Genomic DNA, 22,708 nt, shown 5'->3' with positions numbered 1-22,708 from the left:
TGCGGATAACTGTAAGAAAGAGGAGGAGGAGGAAAAATAAGATGATCATCGGCCACCAATGATGTTATTAAAAAACTAAAAATATATCAAGTGGAATTGACCGTGGCAACATCTGATGCGAGTTGACGATGATGATGATGGTGATTCGCCGTATCCTAGGGAGGACTCTGACCACAGAACTCCGGTCCATGCAACACCACCGTTGGAGGCACGCCTTCACGAGAATACCGATTTAATTTCGTTGAGGTATAAAAATAAAGTCGATACACACACACTCGACGCGCCCCACGGTGATGATGATGAACAAAGTTGACTAACGGAGTGGAGACCGCGAGACAGCAAGAGAGGAAGACAGAGGAAGGAGAGGGCAGGAGCGAGACGAGATCACAGAGTTTGGAGGCCACGACTGGGACAGGACATTACGGAAAGGAAGGAATGGAGGGAAATGCGGGGAGGCATTTGCACAGGAGCGGGAAGTTACAAGTTGAAAACAATAACATACGTAAGAATGACACAGTCATGCGTCGATTATCCTTTAAAAAAAAGTTTCGCAAAATATGAATCTGCTACAGTTCAAGCAGAGCTGCGCTGTAATGACTTAATTGCGCACACGTGGGCGCTTTTGAGTCTGGCGAGATGGGTTCGATCCCCGGTCACGGCTAACATCGGGGGCCGTGTGATTCTGAACCGCAGCGGAGTGACGCCCTTCGCGAACATAGATTGCCCAGCTTGGGTTGCAGAGAGTAACGATCGATCAAACAACCCCCAACTTCCGACACAGCGTGGGAAGACCTTCGTTCCGTAATGGACTTTACAAAAGGCGGCAGTGCTTTTTGTCGTTAGTCATTATATATTGTACACGCCAAATGCATCAACAGCGCAATAAATAACTCTGTCGCACGGCTACAAGCTTGGCGGGAAGAGTTCGCTTTGCGATGAGCAAGCGAACGAGCGAACGGGGAAGTAACGTCTGCGACTTGGGTTCCAGCAGCACGGCCTTACGCCTGCCCCCGCTTTGCGAGCCCACTGAAAACATGCGTATGTAGCGACATCGAAATCAACACAGATTACTCTTCAATAAATCCTTAGCTCGCTCTCTCTCTCTCCCACCCCGCGTGCGCGCGCGCACGCGCGCCACCCACCTACCCACCTCCTCCCCAAACTCCCTTCTCACCCCCCTCCTCTCAAAAAAAAATCTTAGGCATATAACTTTCAAAAAAAAACTTAGGACGACGTGTGGAGTTTCCCTTTCACTGCACGGGCAGCATCCCCATCACTGAATTCATTGGTCCGTAAAAAAAAAGAGGACGGGAGGGAGAGAGAGAAAAAAATCCTTCGTCCCTCCTTGGGGGCTGACGGACACCTTTGTTATTCAAAGCAGCCGCTCTCTTGTGGGGGACGGGATGGGGGGGACGACAAAGCAAAATTCACCCACGTGAATCGATTTCAGCCAATGGGGAGCATAAAAAAAAATAACTCCCTCGTTTAAGGCGCACGGCTCGTAAAAAGTGCATTGTACGAAAGCACGCGCACGTAAAGCCACGCAAGGTGGCCCGAGCCCTATAAAGAGCAAAAAAAAGCCACCCAAAGTGATTTGTAAACACGGCGCAGAGCTCTCTGCTGCGGTCACCAATTGGCTCACTCCTGTCCTCCGTGTTTGTGTTGCGCAAAAAGCCAGACACAGCCTGGGGACAGCACCTTCACACCCATGATGTTCCCGAGTGCCCTGGCCAACGTAGCGCTCTACCACCACCACCACCAGCAGCAGCATCACCAGCAGCAGCAGCAGCAGCAACAGCAGCAGCAGCACCTGCTCCACGCAGTGTACCGGCCCACGCCGACACTGGGATTCCCCGTGTCGGCTGGCAACTCCAGCTCGTCTCAACAGCAGCAGCAGCAGCATCATCATCAGCAACCGCAACAACAACATCATCATCAGCATCAGGCAGCACCGGGCATTCATCAACCATCGCGCACGCTTGGGGCAAGCTTTCTCATAGACGAGCTGCTCAGGATAAACCGGGGTCCCCCTGGGGGCTACGGGCACGGGCGACAAGGTCCCGCGCCTCCTCCAAACGCGTCCCCTCCGGCGGGGCTGCTACCCCCGGAGCCGCTGTGCTCGGCGGCTGGGGCGTGCATGCCCGTGACCACAGCGAGCGACGCTGCTACCGCGCTCAAGTTCGGCATGAGGGCCATCCTGTCGTCTCCGCCAAAGTCAGGTGAGATGGGGGTCTCTCTTTTTTTGGCGTTTGCCGGTGCGGCTTATCTGGTGCGTGTCAATGTGCGTGTGAGTGTGGTGCTGGTCACCCAGCCCCGTCGTTCATAGGTGCTCGCCAATAGCACTTGCCCCAACAGTCTGTTAAGGCTATAGGGCAATCTTTGCCTTTGTGTGTGGATGTGGTTACGCAATGGTTGTGTCTGGTTGTGCGCGCGCGCATGCGTGTGTGTATGTTTGCATTTTGTGTATTTGTGTGTGTGTTGGTGTGTATGTGTTCTTGTGGGGTTTGCGTGGGTCAGCGCGTTTGTGTGGGGTTGTGTATGGGTACTTGTGCGTGTGTATCTGCGTGCGTTCGCGTGCGCGGGTGTAAGTCTGTTCGCTCGGAAAACAAGATAACGTCTCGCTTACGCCGTTCTTAACTCAGTTTACAGCAGCGTGTACAGCGCACGGGCAATTTCCACAGCGAAATAAAGTTCATGGTTATTGCAGCGATGCATTGCAGAATTTAGACAGCGATGATGCTGATATTGTCGGCGTGTCTGTGCGTAAATGTTATATTGTTTGTTCTAATGACTGCCCATCCTGTCGTGCGCGTTTTTTTAAACCCTGTCCCATAACTTCGCACGTGTGTTTGTGTGTGTGTGTGGGTTGCAAGTTTAACCGATGCTTTGCACGGGTGGAAATTAACCGCTCACGAATACCATTTCCGCAACGTGGCACAACAACAGCAGCATCCACGTCTCTAAATTGCCTACATTGGATGCGCTGCAGTGTTGCCGTTGAAATTGATGACGTTAATTAACTCGAAGTTAATGAATCACGCGCTCGCTTTTCATTTTGCAGATCCCTCGACGCACTTCATGCAAGAGTACTCCACCAAGGCACTTCCCTACTCATACTTCGACGGTCACTTTCAACAGTTCATTCGGTCGGCGTATTACCCAGGTATGAGCACCAGGGCAATTGCCCGAAACGTCGCCTAGTCTAATCTAATTTAGTTTTCCCCTTTAATGCCACAGTTGTCATGAACGAATGTGTTGAGTTTTTTTTATGGTGACCCAGCTAAGGGTCAGACACCTATTTAAGGGAAAAAAATCGAAATAAAGATGGTGACAAAATCATGGCAATGCCGTGTTAGGCAAAAGTAAACATTTGCGGTCGCTTTGTGAAGATCTTCATCCAGCAGTGAATGGACCATTACTGATGAGGACAATGTAATGGTAGTGTGGCTTTTGCATGTAATAATACGGTGCAGTAGTAGTACACTACTTATCATGCCTTCAAATTATCCAGGGAAAGTGTCGCTGATTGTTTTGGAGGGGTCCTGCATCGGGATGCTCGGCAAATTCATTTTAGAAGGAGTATTTTTTTTTAGGTTTAATTCCTAATATCATATCATCATGCTGTCTGCGGTGAAGAAGGCTCATTGCCTGAAACGTCGATATTGGCTTATGTGTCTTTTCAGTTCTGCCTGCGCACCCATTGAAACACGCAGTTGCCACATTTGATCAATCATTGTAAACCACGTCTCGGTTCGGAAATAAGTTACATTTAAAGTTCTGGCACCCAAACCACGCGTGCACATCTGCACGCAAACGCCAAAGGAGTATAGACGCAAACACAAACTAACATCAACCAACCATCATCACCAGCCATGATCAATCCACTGCTGGATGAAGGCCCCCGCATGCCACGTTGGTGTTGTTTGTTTGTTTGTTTTAATCACACTTTAATCGGCGCGGATTGAAGGTGAGGGAGCGGGTGCGGGGCTGGTCCGGTTCCAATATCACTCGCAACCTGATGTCAGCCGTGGCCGAGAATTGAACTTGGGTGGCGCAGGGGTTCACAGCCACTGCTGCCACGGCTCCACCAAAGATCCCCGTGCAGCACTTGAACAGACTGCTAGGGGAAGCGTTTTTAGCGAGCACCTCGCGACAGGGTGACTGTCCAACACCACTCCCGGTCGTTTTGGTTTCCCCAAACCAGGTGCTAATTTGAGGCTGAGTTGACCTAAGGGAGGCCCAGAATAGGTTCAGTTAATCGTCACTGGGGTTCACCGTGAGTAGGACTCAAACTACTGGATGTCTGTGCAAAAAAAAATAGCTTCGTAGCTCATCGGATTCCTCCAGTATAAATGAAGATTCTCATTTTAATTGTGAACTCGGGTGGCCGGAAGCGTAGCACGCTTAACCGCTCATGCCACCCGCTCCACCTTTCGCTAACAAGCCAAACGCGACCCGCAAGGTCCTTTGGAGTGGCCGACACGCACCCTGTTTACTCGCGGTTGGGTGGAACGGGCTCTTGAAAAAGCGGTTTGGGTTTTTTTTATTTGGTGGGGGGTATGGTAGGTGTTCACGCCGCACGATTTCTTCTCGTGTCGCGCTCGCAGCTAGCCTCTCTCCCTCCCTCCCCGCGTGTCGCCAAGGCTGCTGCCCGCAGCGAAATATCCCACACGGGAAGCTCCTTCACTCCCTCCCGGTTCACATCGCGACGTTAACGTCCAATCCCCCATCAACTGCCCCTCGTCCCTCTCATCCAACAGCCCTCACAGAGTAAGGCAGATAGACTTGCCCGGTCAGCCTCCCGTGTGTCGGATATATATGTGTGTATACTGTATACAGTATATAAAACTAAACTCGTATTTTTTATATTTTACCAGGTAAGGCCCACTTAGCTATATAGCTCTTTTTTTTTCAGAAGCGACCTGGCCACACATGCCAGCTCAACGAAGGTGCTTATCACGTGGCAATGTATAGCGGCCAAATAGTCAAAACCAAAGAATACACACACATACAAGGCGATCTGGTTGGAGATACACCCATAAAATAATATGGATACACTTTAGAACAATCTTTTTAATTTAAGCAAATTCTACGCGTCTGCCATCAATCTCAACACATTATTTTTCAACGACGTAAAGCACTGCTTTGTAACATACGGAGCCATCGCTTCCACACACTTCGTAGACCTCGTGAGATGAAAAAAACTGTGAACATCAGTGGGGTATCTACAGATGGATCAACCTACATATTCCGTACACATGGCAATTGCGGTTACGCCTTTTTCCTTCGGCACTGTGTAGCGTACAACTCAAAGCCCTTTGCGTGTTACGAAGGTAGCAGTGCGTTGACAAATGTGGAACATCGAAAACTGCCCTTGAAACTGCATTTAGTGCACGAAGAATCTCCCAGCACATGGAGCGAAACGTCGGACATCGTGACGGACAGCACGCGGCACAGCCCGCAAATCACATCGGAGAGCCGAACAGCAGCACAACTGCGAACAGCTCCTCGGTGCTTGTGATGCGCTGTTCAGCGTCTCCAAATCTACGGAACGCAAAGAGAAATGCAATAAAATTACCAGCGTTTTTTTAAAATTCCGTATACTGTCAATTTAAATAACCCAACATTTTCATTCAGCGGCCTCTTAGCTCGATGGATGGAACAATGCGGTTTAAGTTTTTTTTCAGCAGGTGAATTCCACACAATGTCCGACGTTTAACAACTATCCATAAGCACAACAGAGATCGGGCACAACCGCGATGACCTAAGCTGTGATGGTAGTTTCGTTCAGAGCCTGTTTCTAAACAAACTCTGCCGGATGAACGTGAATAGCTCAACGACAACAGCCACAGTTACCTGCCGCATCAAATGTACACTGTCGATTCACCACTTCAACATTGCGCAACACACACACACAGAGACGGGTGAATTCACCGCCTGTGATTTACGTCTGCACGAGGTCCCTGTCGTTTTAACGGCGTGTGTATCCCTTCCCGTGTGTCCGTGGTGTTTGCGCGCAGCCCTTAGTAGTTTCAATTCAGGGCATCAGGGCAGGCTTAGGTAATGCGTAGCGACGCGAGGTTTTCGGCATAGCCCCCGCCACCCCACAAGTCAACGTGCAGGGTTCCCCAAGTCCCTGACACGGGGGCTTAGTGCCAAATAATCCGACTAGGAAAATCCAGAAAACGCGATTAAATGTTTCTTTTTTTTTCTTTCTCCTCCTTCTTCTTCTTCTTGAGCGGAACAGACCCGGTCCTTAACCTGCTCCCCCCCCCTGCTGCTTAGAATGAGCAGGTGTGAATGATTATGGTCTATTTAGTTTTTACTTAGTGAGTAATATAACACCCATTGCATTGCTGGTGTGTTAAGGACGTGTACTTATGTCGGGGTTTTCATGCTGCTGCCGGTGTGGTGGCAGGTTGTGAAACGTGCGGGGATTTTAATAAAACGAGTTTTCAAGTGAAATGTGGATTTACCACGTAGGCTTTCGCGACCAATATCATCCATAAATAGGGGTTTGTTGGGTTAGATCGCGTAAATATATAAATGTGTCGTTAAACCCGCTACCACCCGACACAGCCAACTTAGCAAGGGTTGCCACGTAAACAGAACATGAAGCTAGTTGTAATTACTGGCGAAACGTCGTACTCAGATTGTAAATGTTGTGGCTTGGCTCTCCAACACACCGGTGTGCTGTACTAGTGACGAACTAGTTGGCTGTGTCGGGTGGTGGCGGGTTTAACGACACATTTATGTATTTATGAGATCTAACCCCAAACAAACCTCTATTGTGGATGAAATGTGGATGTACCACGGGTATGGAACCGCATTGCTTCTGCATCACATTTATAAATAATTTAATCTTCTTTAGCTCAGTTTCAACAAATTTGTAGATTTTTTTTCTCTGGTGTACGAGTGCTTACAAAACTCATTTGAAGATATTTGTACGGATAATATATTTTTAATTGAAAATTACTGATATTAATATTCGTCGATAACACTGCCCTAATAAGGGAAAATGGATATGTTTATATTAGGCAACGTTTTGGCCACTGGCCGTCGTAACAGAAATTGCATAATTTTTGCTCTATTATAATATTTGTTGTGTTATCTTGATGTAATAACAATCGTTTTTTTTTATCTCGAATGAACTCTCACTTGGTTATAAATAAAAGACGGTGACTTGAGGTGAGGACACATCAATGTAATGGGAGTCACTGACACGTATGACAGTCATAGGGCACAAAGGGCAGAAACAGGAATATGTATCATCATTACCAGCCATGGCCACCTAAAATGAAATGTCAATGGAATTGGGAAACAAATAAACTCCACTGATTGCTGTCTTTAAAATGTAAATCGATAACTGCTCAAAATAAATCACGTTAAATTCATCATCTTGTAGGTGTAATGCACGATTATGACTATTTACACATTTTTAAAGCTGTGAGATAATTTTTGAGAAACATGCGTGTCAATATTGCACGGGCAATGCTTGCCAAATTTTTGTACAAGTTTATTGAAATTGCGGATATAATCACCACTGATATTTGCCTATTCGTGATGAAGAAACGGTTAAATGAAGTCTGCCCCTCTAAACATCGATAATGCCAAAGCTAATTGCTGTTTAATCGATAAAAGCTGTCGATGCATATACGAATGCTATTTATTAAATATTATAGGCAAGACCCAATTGAAGTTACCTATGGCATTTTGAAGAACATTCGTCCTCTTTTAACTTAAAATTTTGGATTTTCAAATCCACACTAAAGTAACATATAACGCGACAAGCTCTTGAAGCAAAGAGACATAACAGCGCAAACAAGATTGAATGTCAAGGCCTTTACCCATCTCCCACCAGTCTCAATACAACTCAGTACATCCTTTCACACCCTCCTCTACAACACACGAAGCCATTGCTGTCGGCTACAGTGCGGTGTGCTAACCTGACCCTCCTTATATTATGCAAACACACTCGAGGGCAGTTTTACTCCGCACGTTTTAAAAGTGATTTGACCCAGCCAACTTATGCTGCAAGAAATATTCGATCTCACTTTGATATGTTTATTGTTGCAGCAGCATTTATGTGTCTATCGCCCCTGTAGCGCGGTCGTTCCACTCCGATTTTGTTTAATTTTCCTTGCTGTGTTTTGTTTGTATTCCTTCCCGTGATTTTGATGAGCCGGGTCTGTATGTATGTACGTAGCACTTTTTTCTCACCGTACGTAGCCGACCGTGCTAATCGGAGATGCGGCGGTGATGGGGGTAGGGGACAACAAACTAAACACAAAAAGTAGTTCTAAAATAAATAGGTTTTCAAACTCTTACAAATAAGACTCGTCCACCGTCTCTCGAGTTCTCACCTCGGTCCGACATCATCAACTACAATTTCAGACGATTTTCTATTTACCAAGTAAGGCTCACTGAGCTATATAACTATTTTTCAAAAGTGACCTGGCCACAAATGATCGCTCACTGAAGAGACTCATCATGTGGAAATGCATAGCAGCCAAATACTCGAAACGCGTGATTCTAAATGTGGAGGGGAAAACCGGAGGACCTGGGGTAAAAATCCACACGACGACGGGGAGAGAGACACTGCCAAACTGCAAATATATACAGCAGACCTCCTGTATGCCTGGTGAGGTAGTTAACATCTCGCCACCGTGGCACCCTAAACTAAACCAAACTAAACTAAACCAAAGTGTGAGTGACTTCGCTAACGCATCCACCAAATATACACAGCAGGCGTCAGAGTCGGGATCGCCTCTGACGCCTACCGACCTCCTGTATGCCTGGCGAGGTAGTTAACATCTCGCCACCGTGGCACCCCAAAACTAAACTAAACCGTGAGTGACTTCGCTAACGCATCCACCGTCGTCATCCCTCCCCCCTCTCACCACCTCCCCCCTGTGTAGCCTCGGCCGTCATCCCCATGCCCGGTTCGTTCTCGTGGGCCCTGGCGGCCCGCGGCAAGCCGCGCCGGGGCATGCTGCGCCGCGCCGTCTTCTCGGACGTGCAGCGCAAGGCCCTGGAGAAGATGTTCCAGAAGCAGAAGTACATCAGCAAGCCGGACCGACGCAAGCTCGCCACGAAGCTCGGCCTCAAAGACTCGCAGGTGAGCCGCTGCTGCCGTACATCGACGAGTTGACTTATAATTGACGCCGTTGTTTTGTTCACGTTCCGTGACTTTTATTAACATTTTATCTATCTTAAAAAATATAAAAATAGAAGTAATAGAAGTAGTAATAGAAATAAAATAATAAATCATGACGTTTCGGAGGCAACACAAGTCTCCGTCATCAGGTGGGACCGTCACAGATAAAATTACTGCATCAAGAGACAACATTTACAAAACATTTTTTGTAAATGTTGTGGTTTCACGCTTCAACACACCGGTGGGCTAAAGCAGTGAACTATTCGTCTTTTGTCAACGTGACACTTTTTTACTGATTGGCCGTGTCGGGTGGTGGAGGGTTACGACACATTTATAAATAACGCGATCTAACCCAAAAACGTTGATTATGAATAAAATATTGATGCTTATTTTCCCATTTAATTTATTTCTCAGAACCTTGTTTTGGGGTCAGGCAAAAGGGGGTTACTCAGTTGAAACTAGAATGCAACAAGTAGCCAAAAGAGGGTTGAAAGCCACCGCTGTCTGTGGACACTGCCGTGCGGAGTGAGGGTGAGCGCGCTGGGGGCTTGCGATGCGGAGGCACCTTCCGATTGAGCGTGGTTGGCTGCGTACGGTGCGAACGCAGTGAAACAGCGAGGTGTTTATGATGGACGCCTGCGTTCCTCCACTCTGTTCACCAGCAATTTAGGACAGGGGTATAGGGACATGTCGCCCATTGCCGTATAATCCATTTCATAGCAGACCAAACGAATATTGTTTATGGGTTAAACATTTTCAATTTCAACCTTTTATTTAAATAGGGCCACAAATGAATAATAGAAACAAAACCAAAAATTTCGATTTAAAGCTTTCGTGACTGCAGGAATTCATCTTATTGGTTCTTTCGGTAAAGTCACGTAGAAGGGAAGTAATAATAATTATAATTTATTATGTTTTATTTTTATTATTTTATTACTTCCCTTCTACGTGACTTTACCGATAAAACCAAGAAGAAAAAAACCCAAAATCCCACGTATTTTCTCGAGTAAACATCAACAACATACACATTTCCGGGGGAGCGGGTGGTAATCACCGTCCCCCATCCCTCCCCCTCACTGGTATCCACCGCTTGGTGCCAGCTCGTCACCCACAAACCGCCCGACGAACTCCGCTTCGTTCGCAAACCATGACCCTTGCGTCGCTCGTCTCCGCACCGCCCGCGCGCGCAGGTCAAGATCTGGTTCCAAAACCGGCGCATGAAGTGGCGCAACTCCAAGGAGCGGGAGTTGCTCTCTGCCGGCGGCTGCCGGGAGCAGACGCTGCCCACCAAGGGCAACCCGCACCCGGACCTGAGCGACGTGCAAGGCCGTCGCGGGGCCGTTTCTCCCGGTGGCACGGCCACCGTCGCCATGGCGGCGGATGAAATGGGACGACGGTCTCCGTCGACGCCGCTCAGCAGCAGCAGCGGCAGCGGCCGCAGCAGCGGCGGTGGCGGGAGCTTCCGCTACGAGGAGTTTCACGAGGAGCGGCATCTCACGGCGTCGTTCGACGACTCGGAGGAGGACGACGTCGAAATTTCCGTGCTGTAAATTCGGGGACGGTTGGAGGTGGTGATGGTGGTGGGGAGGGTGGGGAGGGGGGGGATGCTGTCGTGTCTGCTCTGGTCGGCACTCTGGACTTGCCATGCCGGGGGGGTCCCTGGCTACAATTCAAACTCCCTGGTGTAGAAATTCACACTCGCTGGTGCTGCAATTCAAACTCCGTGGCCCACCTCCTCCCCCCCCCTACCCTCTGCCTGAGTCCACCCAACGTCTCTGAAAGAGAGCTTTATAGTTCATCGGATTCCTCTAGGATAAATCAAGATCATGATTGCGAACTGTATCAATGGGTCCACCTCAGATTGTCAATCAGCAGCTTGCGTGTGGGGTAGATTGCGAGCACTCCCGGCTTTTCCAAGGCATCTGGCGAGTGTGGAAGAGTAGGCCAAAAGTGCCCTCTTAGTTGAGACACTTCTCCCAGCGGTGGCTTCAGCAACAACTTGCAGGGCCGCACCTTTGACCTTCGCTTACACGTTGACGATCGCCTCCTGTGCTTGACACGACCGCGTGGCACTGCCGGGGTCGAAGCGCTTCCTGCGAGGTCGCGACGTCTGGAGGAGTGGGGGGGGTGTCAGCGCGTTATCCCACCACGCGTTGTTGATAAAAAATAATGTGCCCCTACCGCCCCCCTTTTTCTTATTCTTCTTCCACGCGTTCGTCCCACTCACGTGGGCTCTCTCTCTCCTTGTCAACCTTCTCCACGCTGCCCTCGTCCTGCGCTGTCTTTCTTTTCGCTTATCGGCCCACCACCGTCTGATCGCACCACATCGCCCCCCCACCTCTCCTTCTGCCTTACCTCTTCATCGCTTTCTTTCCACTCGCAGAGACGCGAGACATTCGCCTCGGGCTCAGGGCCACCAAGGGCGATGAACGCCACGTGACGGCCCTTCGAGCAGGGATACACGCTCACTGGACTCTTCTTTTTTTTTCTCGCATCGCGCACGCGTGTGCACGTACGTTGAACTTCTTTCGTACCGCACGCGGCCAAGCGTGCGAATCGGAGGTGCGGTGCGTGTGATGCGAAGGGTTGAGACGTGACTTATTGAGGGAGCGGGTGCGTTGTTGTTGAGTGTACATTTTGCAGAATACCATGTGCCTGAAACTTTATCGCTTGTACATACGTTCAACACTTGCCTTCATGCCGGTGTTGTGTGCTTTGTTTTGTATAGGAAGGGGAAATGAGGTGCTTTTTATATTCCTTTTACTCTGTAGAGCTCTTACGCCTAGTATTTATCATGCGAATCCGATATTTTTGAACGAGATGTTATTTTTCACGTAGAAATAAAGTTATTAAAGTAAGTATTGAGAAACGTGGATTGCACATATTTTTAATATTGTACATTTTTTCGGAAGAGAATACGGTTTAAAAATTTCAGAAACTTTAGTATCCTTGTGTATTGGTATTTCTAAAATGTTTTAATAAACTACTGCTGATTTATGAACACGTGATTGCATTCAAGATTGCTTCTTTGGCCGTGCACTTGATATAAATAAAACACATTGAAATCTTTGTTTTCTTCACATGAACAAGAAACAATTGCGGGTAAGTTTTTATTTAAATCGCCCCCCTCCCCTCACCTGTACTCACCCAGCAGTATGCATTAGTACGTAACAGAGTAAGTAGGTCCATCAGCAGGGCACGTGTGGGCATACCAATTGGTTCGGAAAAACATTGAAGGAACCGGGAAGAGAGGAAGACCCAACGGAGAATGGCTTCACGAAGAACATCGTAAGTGATCGGTGCCAGAAAGATGTGGCCGCTACTTGAGAATATTGGGCACAAGACAGAGGAATGTGGAAACAAATGACGAAATGTGCAGTGGATACTTACGGGCCATCTGCTCATGGATCGTGATGATGATGATGATGACATCTTTACCATTTTCCAATGATGCCAAAGTCTATAGATGATAATAAGTATAACCCGTAAAAACAAAGTTTTTCACTCTAAATCATTTATATCCTCTCGTCCTCTGGCTTGAGATGGCTGCCACCTATGGGTCAGATGATTGTCTGCAGTATTAAACAATTGGTAATTAAATATTTAATTTGTTTTCCCTAAACAGTGTAAAATTTTGGAATTTTTTTTCACGAACATTAATTGTCTCGCACAACGAGTCTGTGTGCAAAATGTCAGCTCGATTGGATCACGGGAAGTGGGTTAAAAAACGACCGACAGGTTTGCACGGTCGTAAGCAAGCAAGCAAGCACGCAAGCGAACTTAATATAAAGGAGTTAAAAAGGGCATTTGCGAGTGGTAGGCAGAGGCCAAAGAATGGTCTTCTTTCTGCATAGTCTTTGTCTCTAATAATTATAATGACAATTTCTTCAGCAGGAAAGTATCTCAGAGTCTCAGGAATATGTTTTGAGGTCGATTCTGCATTAGCAAGTTTAGCCAGAGTACCCAGATAATGTATGTGTGTGTGTTGAACGTCTTCATTCTATTGGGGTTACATATGCACGTGTTAATGAAAGAAAACAACAACGTTCTACAACACTCCATCTACAGGAAAGATGATTGTGTTAAGCTGAAGAAGCAATCGATTGAAGAATCACACTTCCTGTAGACGGGACAATTACTAAGGACGACCTTTTGATTTAAAGCTTCCGTGACTGCAGGGACTGATATTCTTGGTTCTTTCGGTAAAGTCACGTAGAAGGGAAACAATAAAATAATACAAATATAAAACAATAAAATTCTCACGACGTTTCGACTGCAACACAAGCAGGTGTGAAAAAACACAGCAATACATTTTTATTTTATTTTATTGTTTCCCTTCTACGTGACGTTACCGAAAGAACCAAGAATAAGGACGACCTCTTTCACAGAAACGGCACGAAGAGGGGAGTAACACTACCGCTGGCAGCGGAGTTCAGCCACTGCGGGTGCTGTGGTTGTCTGCACACCCCCAGCATCGCGTGGCAAAGAGAGACACCCACAGCATTTTAGACGAAAAGCCTCGGGTATATTTTGGTCCACGTTTAACTCCCGCATGAAAGTAACAGATGTTTACGGCTGTGGTGATGATGGGACACTTGAATATATAGAAGTGCATGAACACGAGGCCCCGTACTGCGTCAGTAGTCGGTACATTTCATCATAATAATTATTATTATACAACAGAACTCCTCTTATCCGTAACAAAGTGGCAGGCGAACTTCGCCGATCCAAGCTGTGATTGTAAACCAAACCAAGACGTCCCCTGGCTGACACAGAGCGTCTGTGGCCCCACGGGTGACATTCCTCATTGCCGCACCGTCGCCAAGGACTGGGCTCACTTTCGCACCCCATATTTTCTGGAATGCTGCTACGCCGCCTTCGGACGCAGGGATCATTGACGCGAGGCACCGTCGCTGATGCAGTGGCTTATCCACGCAAATCCTCCAATTGTTTATTGAACTCTACGCTGCTTTCTTCGAATGAGAATGAATAAAAGAAAGTAACACGAAGACAAAATAAGGCGAGATGGATGTGGCGTGCCAAAGCAATTGCCAGAACACTGTTCTAGCCGGAGGCGAGCGCTGATGCTAGAACTCCCATTATCCGTGATGGAGTCGGGGTCGAACGTCACGTAACTCATCTGTAATCGAACCAGTAGCCACCAGGAACGATGCGCAGCCAGGACATCCCCAAAACGTCCAAAGTGTGTGGCTGGGGTCTCCCCGACTTACATATCCGACAAACCAAATGCACTTCACAATACTCTCAGGTTTTTTCGGTAAAGTCACGTAGGTAAAAATAAATAATAATAAAATTAATAATAAAAAGTAATAGAAATAATAATAGAAATAAAATAATAAATCACGACGTTTCGGAGGCAACACAAGTCTCCGTCATCAGGTGGGACCGTTACAGCTGAATTTATTGTAAATTTTACGTACTGTAAATTCAGCTGTGACGGTCCCACCTGATGACGGAGACTTGTGTTGCCTCCGAAACGTCGTGAATTATTATTTTATTTCTATAATTATTCCCATTATTTAATTATTTATTATTTCTTTTTTCCGAAAAAACCTAAGAGTGTGAATCCTTGCAGTCACGAAAGCTTCACATCTAGAACACTTCACAATAACCAAATACACTTCACAATAACCAAATACACTTCACAATAACCAAATACACTTCACAATAACCAAATACACTTCACAATAACCAAATGCACTTCACAATAACCAAATACACTTCACAATAACCAAATTCACTTCACAATAACCAAATGCACTTCACAATAACCAAATGCAACCGTCGAGGGCTCAGCAGCCAGGGGCTGAGCCGGCGGACCTCTGCAACGGAGCCCCGAGGCCAAGCAAAAGAGTTATGCTACATGACACCTCATGCCTATTACCGTCTCTTTGTGCCGCGCTCCGGCTGCGCGGTCACAGGCCATTGCCTCTCTGCATGGGGCTTCGCTGTACACGCCGCAAAACAGCAACGTGGCAAATTGCAGGAATGATTCTCTGACGTCCGCATCATTGCCAGACAATGCGATCCCCTCCCCCGCATCCCCATCCCCCCCCCCCTTTGCCCTGGTCTCAGCTCGGGCAGGCGCTGCACCCTTTTGAGAATGTATGGACATTGGGTGGCAGGCTGGCGCAGTGGTAACACTCGTTCCCCGCCGGGTGCCTTGCTGTGTAGAGTTTGTATTGTCCCACTCTGTTCTGCATGAGTTTCGGCTGGGTTTTCGCAGGTTCCTCCCAATAACTAAAACAACATCCAGTGGCAATGGTGTTGGCCAAAAATATCCAAATGCAAGACCCTCCTGTTAAAAAAGTACTTTGGCTTAATGAGCCTTTCAAAAATAACTACGGAATTATTATCGTAATTGTTATTGTTATTGGCATCAATCGGGAAATAGTAAGGATGGCAGGCCAGTTGTAGGGTGGTAAAGGTGCAACTCTGCAATAGCCGGTGGCTCTTGTTTTGCTGATCTTTTTTTTGTTGATTTTGGTGGGAGGGGTCTGCAGGCGTTAGGATTATATTTTGCAGGTCTGCATTGCGTGAACAATGTCAGGCTTTTGAGTTGTACGTTGGATCCAAAAAGTGTTAACTGCGTTCGCAAAGATCACGTTGCAATTGTAAATTGAACTATTTATTGAAAGAAGACCTTCAAAACGTAATTATGCTCAGTTGAACAAATGTTCTTTAACCGGTACTTTAACAAGTGCTGAATTTGTATGCAGTTGCAGAACAAAATAACCACTCTCGTGTAATGCATTTAAGGCATATCAATGCCCGTGAGGGTAAAGGGATGATAACCACTTAGACATAAAATAATAAAAAGAAAACACGTTAAAGATTTAAAAACAAAATCTTTTATATACGTATATGATTCTGCTATTTATTATATTATAGCATTTCTCGTAGGCACTTTTTTGCAATTTAGATAAATTCTGGCACCAGTAAAACTTCGAAAGTACATTTAACAATAGCGGCCATACGAAACATTCTCCCAGTTTGCCGCGGGAAGGAGGAACGCTGCCTCGACGGCACTAACAAGTCGCTGGCCATTTCACATCGCGGGCACTGTGAGCCTTTTTAAAATGCATTCCGACAAATTGATGGGCTGAGTGCGTTCCACGGTGCGAGGCCAACAAAGGGAATAAAACAGTATTAGTCATGCAGGCCACTGCCTAATGAGGCAAAAAAGCCGGTTTTTGGATTTGGCGAGTGTGATTTTTCTCCCCGGTTTTGTCTCTGATTTGTCACAGTCTCTGGGTGGCTCAGCCCTGGCCGGACCCGGCTGGGTGGTCAGAGACCCTCCGCTAGGCGTTTTTGCATTTAGTGTCCACAATTATTAACTCGTTACACGAAATGGGAATCAGAGTTGATGCAATCGTGGATGTGTTTTTATTTATCTCTTGGGAATAATGGTCAATCAGGGCAGAGTATTTGCTGGGCACTACCGCAGCATGGTTGGTATGGGCCCTCATTGCAAGGAACGAGATGGGGCCTCTGCGTAGGACAGTGCTTGAGCCCCCTCTGGTCTCTGAGCCCTCTCGTGCAATTGCAGTGCCTGCATGTTGGGCAACTAAGTCAGCAAGTAAAACTTAGCATTTAGTGCCGTGGTTCTTAACTCGGGGTGCACGCACCCCCTGGGAGTGTGAGATGCCCTCTCTGGGGGAGCGAGACATGCCAGACAGATGTGTTTAGAAAGTAAATAACTAAAAACACCAATTAAGCACGGGCGCGTAAGTACAACTACTTTGTTTAATCAAACTTGTGTGTTTATTAACATTTTCTTGGTTCTTTCGGTAAAGTCACGTAGAAGGGAAGTAATAAAATAATATTATATTATTATATTCATTTATTTTATATTATTTTATTATGTTTTATTTTTATTCTTTTATTATTTCCCTTCTACGTGACTTTACCGAAAGAACCAAGAAGATGAATACCTGCAGTCACGAAAGCTTTAAATCGAAATTTATTAACATTGTAATTATTTTACGATTGAGAACCAAAGGAGTGCAAGGCTGCAGTAAAGGTTAAGAACAACTGATTTATTGAATTTAAATATATATAAATTACTAGAGGCGAGTGGGTCCAGAACTGATTTATATATCACTTACCACTGCGGTTAGCCATGCCTGGGGGCTTGGGAATTGAATTAAAGTTTCCAGGTTCAGCACTGCATTGTCCCGCCACCATTACACATTATACATATATACTGCATTTAAAAAAGAATAACATCCCTCCATCCACGAATAAATGACACGTCCTTTAGGACTATTGTTCGTCAGCAGCATCTATTTAAAGCAGGTTAATTCTGGATCAGTTTCGACAATCCGCCGTTCGTCAGCGCAGTCAGGACTGCTCAGTTGTGCTGGATATTCATAAACACGCTGGGGCCCATTCAACGGAAAACAGTAACATTGTGTAAAGACGCATTGTGTTGTTGTCACCATGAACTATCCACTGCTGGATGAAGACCTCAAGCCGCCACCATCCCTCATGGTCCAGCGATGCACAATTCATTGAGCTCTTGCACGCGAGCTGACGTCCATCACTCGAGCCAATACGATGTCTCCAAATTTACAAAATTATTTTTTGGAGGGACAGGCCGAGGTGAAAACTCCGTACCCTTTGACCTGTTCCCCCCTCTCCCACCTTGTGTGTTTTAATGCACCGCGTTCCCCCTGGCCTCCGTGAGTGTACGACCACTTTGAAGGAGCTCAATGAATAAAATAAACAACCTTTCCCGTAGGTGCGGCACGGTCGCCGCACAATCGCCCCCCTCTCGGGCGAGTTGGCAAGAGAAGAGCGACATCATTGGCGGCGTGGACTCGCACGCCACTCCACACCGAGTCAAACACGTTGCGCAAATTCTCCCTCGGGGGGGAAGCCTAGGGGGGGAAGCCTAGGGGGGGAGCCTGGGGGGGGAGCCTGGGGGGGGGAGCCTGGGGGGGGGGGCCTGGGGGGGGGAGCCTAGGGGGGGGGTCTTGGGGGGGGTAGCTTGGGGGTGGGGGGAAAAAAAACGTTCGTGGTATAATTCAACACCGTCGTCAAGCACGCACGGCAAGCGGAGAGAGGGGAGGCCGTCTTAGCCTGTTGCCATTGTTCCACCTCGTGCGGGCAAATTTGCTCAACGCACAAAAGCAACGTCGTCGTCGTCGTCGCTGTTGTTGTTTACCGCGGAGCAAGCGGCACTCGCATGTGCCGCTGCGACGTTGTGGTGGGGCGTTGCTGGTGGCGCGTGATGGCTCGTTTGAATGGGGCACGGTGACAACAAGAGGCTGTCCGAGTCGATGGAATTGCACAAGGCGTTGTTGCGATTCCAAGGAAGTGCACGTGCGTGTGGAGATGATGCTTTGGTGGAACAATCGGCGCACTGAACTTTTGATTCAGATTGTCGCCGGTTCGATTCCATCTACCGGCGCCGCAGTTTCAAGTTTTATTTATTAGGTATAGCCCTGTGAGCCATGCGGCTCTTGAGTCGGGTGCAACCGCAACAAACAAAATATAAACAGAGAACATCTTAAATCATCCCCCTTCCCTATCTCTGCCCACCCAGTAGCATAAACTAAACTATTTTTTATTTATTTTAGCAGTGGCGAGATGTAACTACCTCGCCTGGTATATGGGAGGTCATGGTTCGATCCCACGACCTCCTGATTATTTGGAGTTTGCATGTTCTCCCTGTGGTCACGTGCTTTTTTTTAAATCAACATCACCCGTTTAGAGTATTTGGCTGCTATAAATGTCGACGTGATAAGCCACTTCTCGTTGAGCTATCCTTTGTGGCCAGTTCGCTTCTATGAAAGAGATATATAGTAACTCAGTGGGCCATACCTGGTAAAATTTAAAAAATATAGTACATAGTTTGAATAGTAAAAAATTAGAGCTATACCGCTCTTTTTCAAAAGCGATCTGGCCACAAATGATTGCTCAACGAAGTGGCTTATCTTGTGGAAATTTACAGCAATCAAATACTCTAAACGCGTGATGTTGATTCTAAATGTGGAGGGAAAAACCGGAGGATCCCGATAAAATATCTGATGTTTTTTGTGGAAACATTCAGGCGGAATCTATGACTAAATCACTCTGAGTGTGTGTCCGATCTTGTTACATCTCAGCAGCTTCATATGCCTGGGCTTATTCCAGGTTCTCCGGCCAAACACCCATTTAATAGAATTGGACAAACATCCCATTACAGGAATCCTCCAGAAACACAGTATTGACATTCAGCGTGGCTTTTCTCAGTTAATAATTGACATAATTATTATAAATCCAGCTGCACTGATGGCCCTTTATGTAATGGTCTGTGAAATAAATAGTTGAAAAAACCAAGTCAGATAAAAAAAAATCGGGCTTTACACTTCGCTCCACGTTGACTCGTCTAAAAGTTCGACTTGGGATTTATCCGAGCCACTAAACTGCGTGTCCAAATGAGTTAATTTGATGACCGATTACTCTGCGAACGACTCATTAATTTTACTTTACACACCGGCCAATTGGCATAATGTTAATCGTTCACAGAAACGATAAATCACTCAATCAAACGTATTGACTACAAGAAGTTCGACTCGCCGGGCTGGTTAAAATATAAACATTATCTCCGACCCGATGTTTTCTTTGACACGGAGCGCTTGCAACGTGTAGGCACAATGGACTAAGCTTGAGATAGTGTAAAGATGTGTGCGCGTGCGCTTGTGTGTGAGTTTTGTGCCTTTACTTTGCTAAAATCAAACGTCAATTATCCCCACTAACGTGCTCTGCTTAAAACATTAAAGATTAGGGCTCTGTCAGAGTTGGCATGCATCTACACTTCAGCGGTTCTCTCATTGTACTCGCGGAATGTCTAAGGCGTGGGATGGTATGAATCCTGCGGATTAAATAAGCCCCGTCTCGAAATCCGCCACTTAAAAAAAAAGAGTAAGATGGAAGTATTCATCACGTATGAGCACACAAAGAATGTTCCCTTACGGATCCGGGAGTTTTGTGAAAGGTAAGCAAAACAAACACGTACACACGCGGACATTCGAGGGACAAAAACACAAGTCGGCTAAAGAAATAAATAAATGTTTCGTGTGGTTTCAACATGGGGTTCTTGTAAAGGTTTTAGTTGCCGTCTGTTGTACGTTGTTTTTAGCTTGCTGGTTTGATACGTTGGCTCTCTTTGCTGGGAACATAATAGCACGGGCAAAATGATGAGTAAACACGCCGTTAAATCTGTGGTCGTATAGCGAGTACGAACTTCTGAGCAGCAATCATACGCGACTCTCAGCGGGTGTTTTTGAACGCGCAGTAACTGCTCCGAAAACACACCGGAGTGAGCTTTGTGAGCATTAACTTCCAACAAATTGCTTTGGACACAACTGCCACGTTATTCATGCAGCCGACTGCATTGCTGGCGACAACAAAAACAACAACAACAAAATCCTACGCATTCTGTAATTTAATTTTCCCTTTGAATGGGAATTTCTTTTGACACTCGCTGCTAGTCAAGGCACAAGAGGCCCCTTTTGAGTAAGCAAACTCGTTTTTTTTGTCTGGCTCGGGGTATTTGACAGAGATGCTCCCTTGTCCGTGGTGCGTTTTGGGAAGGCTTCCCAATCCCCAATCTTTGTGAATCACGCCGACAAATGAGAGCAAATCTCGTGGCGATGAAACGACAGGGTAAACTGAGCTTGCGTCTCCCCCCCCACCACCACCCCCAGCAAATCCCGTTTTCCCCCTCCCATTCAATTAACCAAATCCGGATCGGGAGAGGGTGGGCAAGGGATTGCGGCGGTGCTGGAAATTGCGACATAATTGGCTCATATGTATCAGAATAAAACCCTGCCTCTAATCCCCCGGGGAATGAATTACTTCTTTCAATTAATTACGCCAAGACACTGATAGCGTCCCCATCCCACCCAGGCAGCGTGACATCATGCGGCCGGCCGTCATGCCGTAGGGACATTGGCGGAGGCTGGCAGAGGCAGAAAATGCCAAACATCCACTCGGCAAAGACTTGGGAACGGTCAGAAAAACACTCTCATGCGATGAAGCGATGGAAACTGCCGTAGGTTTATTTGTGCGAAACACCAAAATCCGCGAGTCTAACGGCCAAGGAAGATGGGAACCACAGAGTTAATTGTCTATGTACGTAATGTTGAACTTAGTTCGCACCGCACGTCGCCAACTGTGCTGATCAGAATATTTATTTATGTCCAGTTAGGGACGGGTAATAACGGAAGAACAAAAAAAAACCCGATAGGAATGCAAAGTGCAAGAAATGTAAACGAATCACCAAAACACATACAAAGAAACTAAACCAGCCACATCCTTCCAGGCAAAGCCCACCGAGGTATTAACTTATTTTTCAAAAGAGACCTGGCCACAAATGATAGCGCAACAAAGTGGCTAATCATTTGGTAATTTATAGCAGCAAAATAATCGAAAGTGTATTCACGCATGTTTCTAAATGTGGAGGGGAAAACCGCAGGACTGGGAGAAAAAAAAATCTACGCGACCACGGGGACATTCGTGCAAACTCGGAGGTGCGGGGAAGGCCAACAAACGAAAACACAAAAAAGCAGTTCTAAAGAAATTCGTTTTCAATCTGGATTTTAAAGCTCACGTAGCACCAGTGGCTTCTGGGTGCTTGTCCATTTGGGGGCCTGAACCAGGCGTTATTATTTGGTGGTTCCCCGATTACGTTACACAAATCCTAGAGGACAGGGCTGACTTGCCGCAGGGTCTGTTCGGGTCGGTGACACAGAACACATTTTCTCACCCAGCACACCGGTACTTGACAAGCCCTTTTCAGTGCTGCCTACCTTGTTACGGACCAATTCAGACCTTATTTGTCGTCACCCCGTGCCCTTATAAATCTCAACGTTCATCCTACAAACTCCCATCACAAGGACAGAAACACGAACAAATAGACAATAACATGCTTTTACTCAATTTCCCTGTACAAGAATACGGGTAACCCGTATGGGTTGACAGCTATGCACACTGCGTCCCGGTATATTTCTCACTGTGGCTTTTGGCCTACTCGCCAAGTGACTGATCAAGCCAATCGTCAAAACGGAAAATATTCAGTGCGAATTTAAGCCACACTAGATAGATTTCAGTTTCAGTTTCAGCTTCATTTATTGGTATCGCCCTGTGAGCCATTCGGCTCTTGAATCGGTGCAACCGCAACAAACAAAAACATGAACAAGAAACATCTTAAAGTGACTACGTGCAAACAGAAAAATCCAGGAAAAAACAGCAAAGTCTTCCAGAAAAGGCACCGCATATCAATGCTGTGTGCTAAAATCCCAGTGGGATGCAAGTCAAACAATAACAACCATAAGACAATTGAGATTAACGTTATCAGTCTAACTCTGTACTACAACAAACAAATTTGGCTAAACCAAAACGTTTCCGAAAGCACCAAAATGAAGCAATAAAAGCGATGTAACAGTGATCATATAGGGTTATGCGACTAGAGATATAGATGCAGTGAGAGAGGCAAGGGATCTTATGTTGTCAATTTCCTTGTGTTTTGTGAGGATTTTA

General features: G+C 46.6%; 1 protein-coding gene across 1 annotated transcript; it reads left to right on the top strand.

Annotated features, from left to right (window-relative positions):
• The first annotated feature begins 1,502 nt into the window (after positions 1-1,502).
• On the top strand, positions 1,503-12,158 carry LOC133351374 (homeobox protein DBX1-like). Its single transcript, XM_061566519.1, has 4 exons — positions 1,503-2,219; positions 3,062-3,163; positions 8,919-9,118; positions 10,348-12,158. The coding sequence occupies exons 1-4, from the start codon at positions 1,709-1,711 to the stop codon at positions 10,705-10,707; spliced, it is 1,173 nt and encodes a 390-aa protein (XP_061422503.1). The 5' UTR covers positions 1,503-1,708; the 3' UTR covers positions 10,708-12,158.
• The last annotated feature ends 10,550 nt before the right edge of the window (positions 12,159-22,708 follow it).

The sequence above is a fragment of the Lethenteron reissneri genome, chromosome 37, assembly GCF_015708825.2.
Source record: "Lethenteron reissneri isolate LAM-NWPU_2019-01 chromosome 37, ASM1570882v1, whole genome shotgun sequence".
Classification (NCBI taxonomy): Eukaryota; Metazoa; Chordata; class Hyperoartia; order Petromyzontiformes; family Petromyzontidae; genus Lethenteron; species Lethenteron reissneri.
Note: the sequence above shows the minus strand (reverse complement) of the source record. Positions and strands in the feature narration are given on the sequence as shown.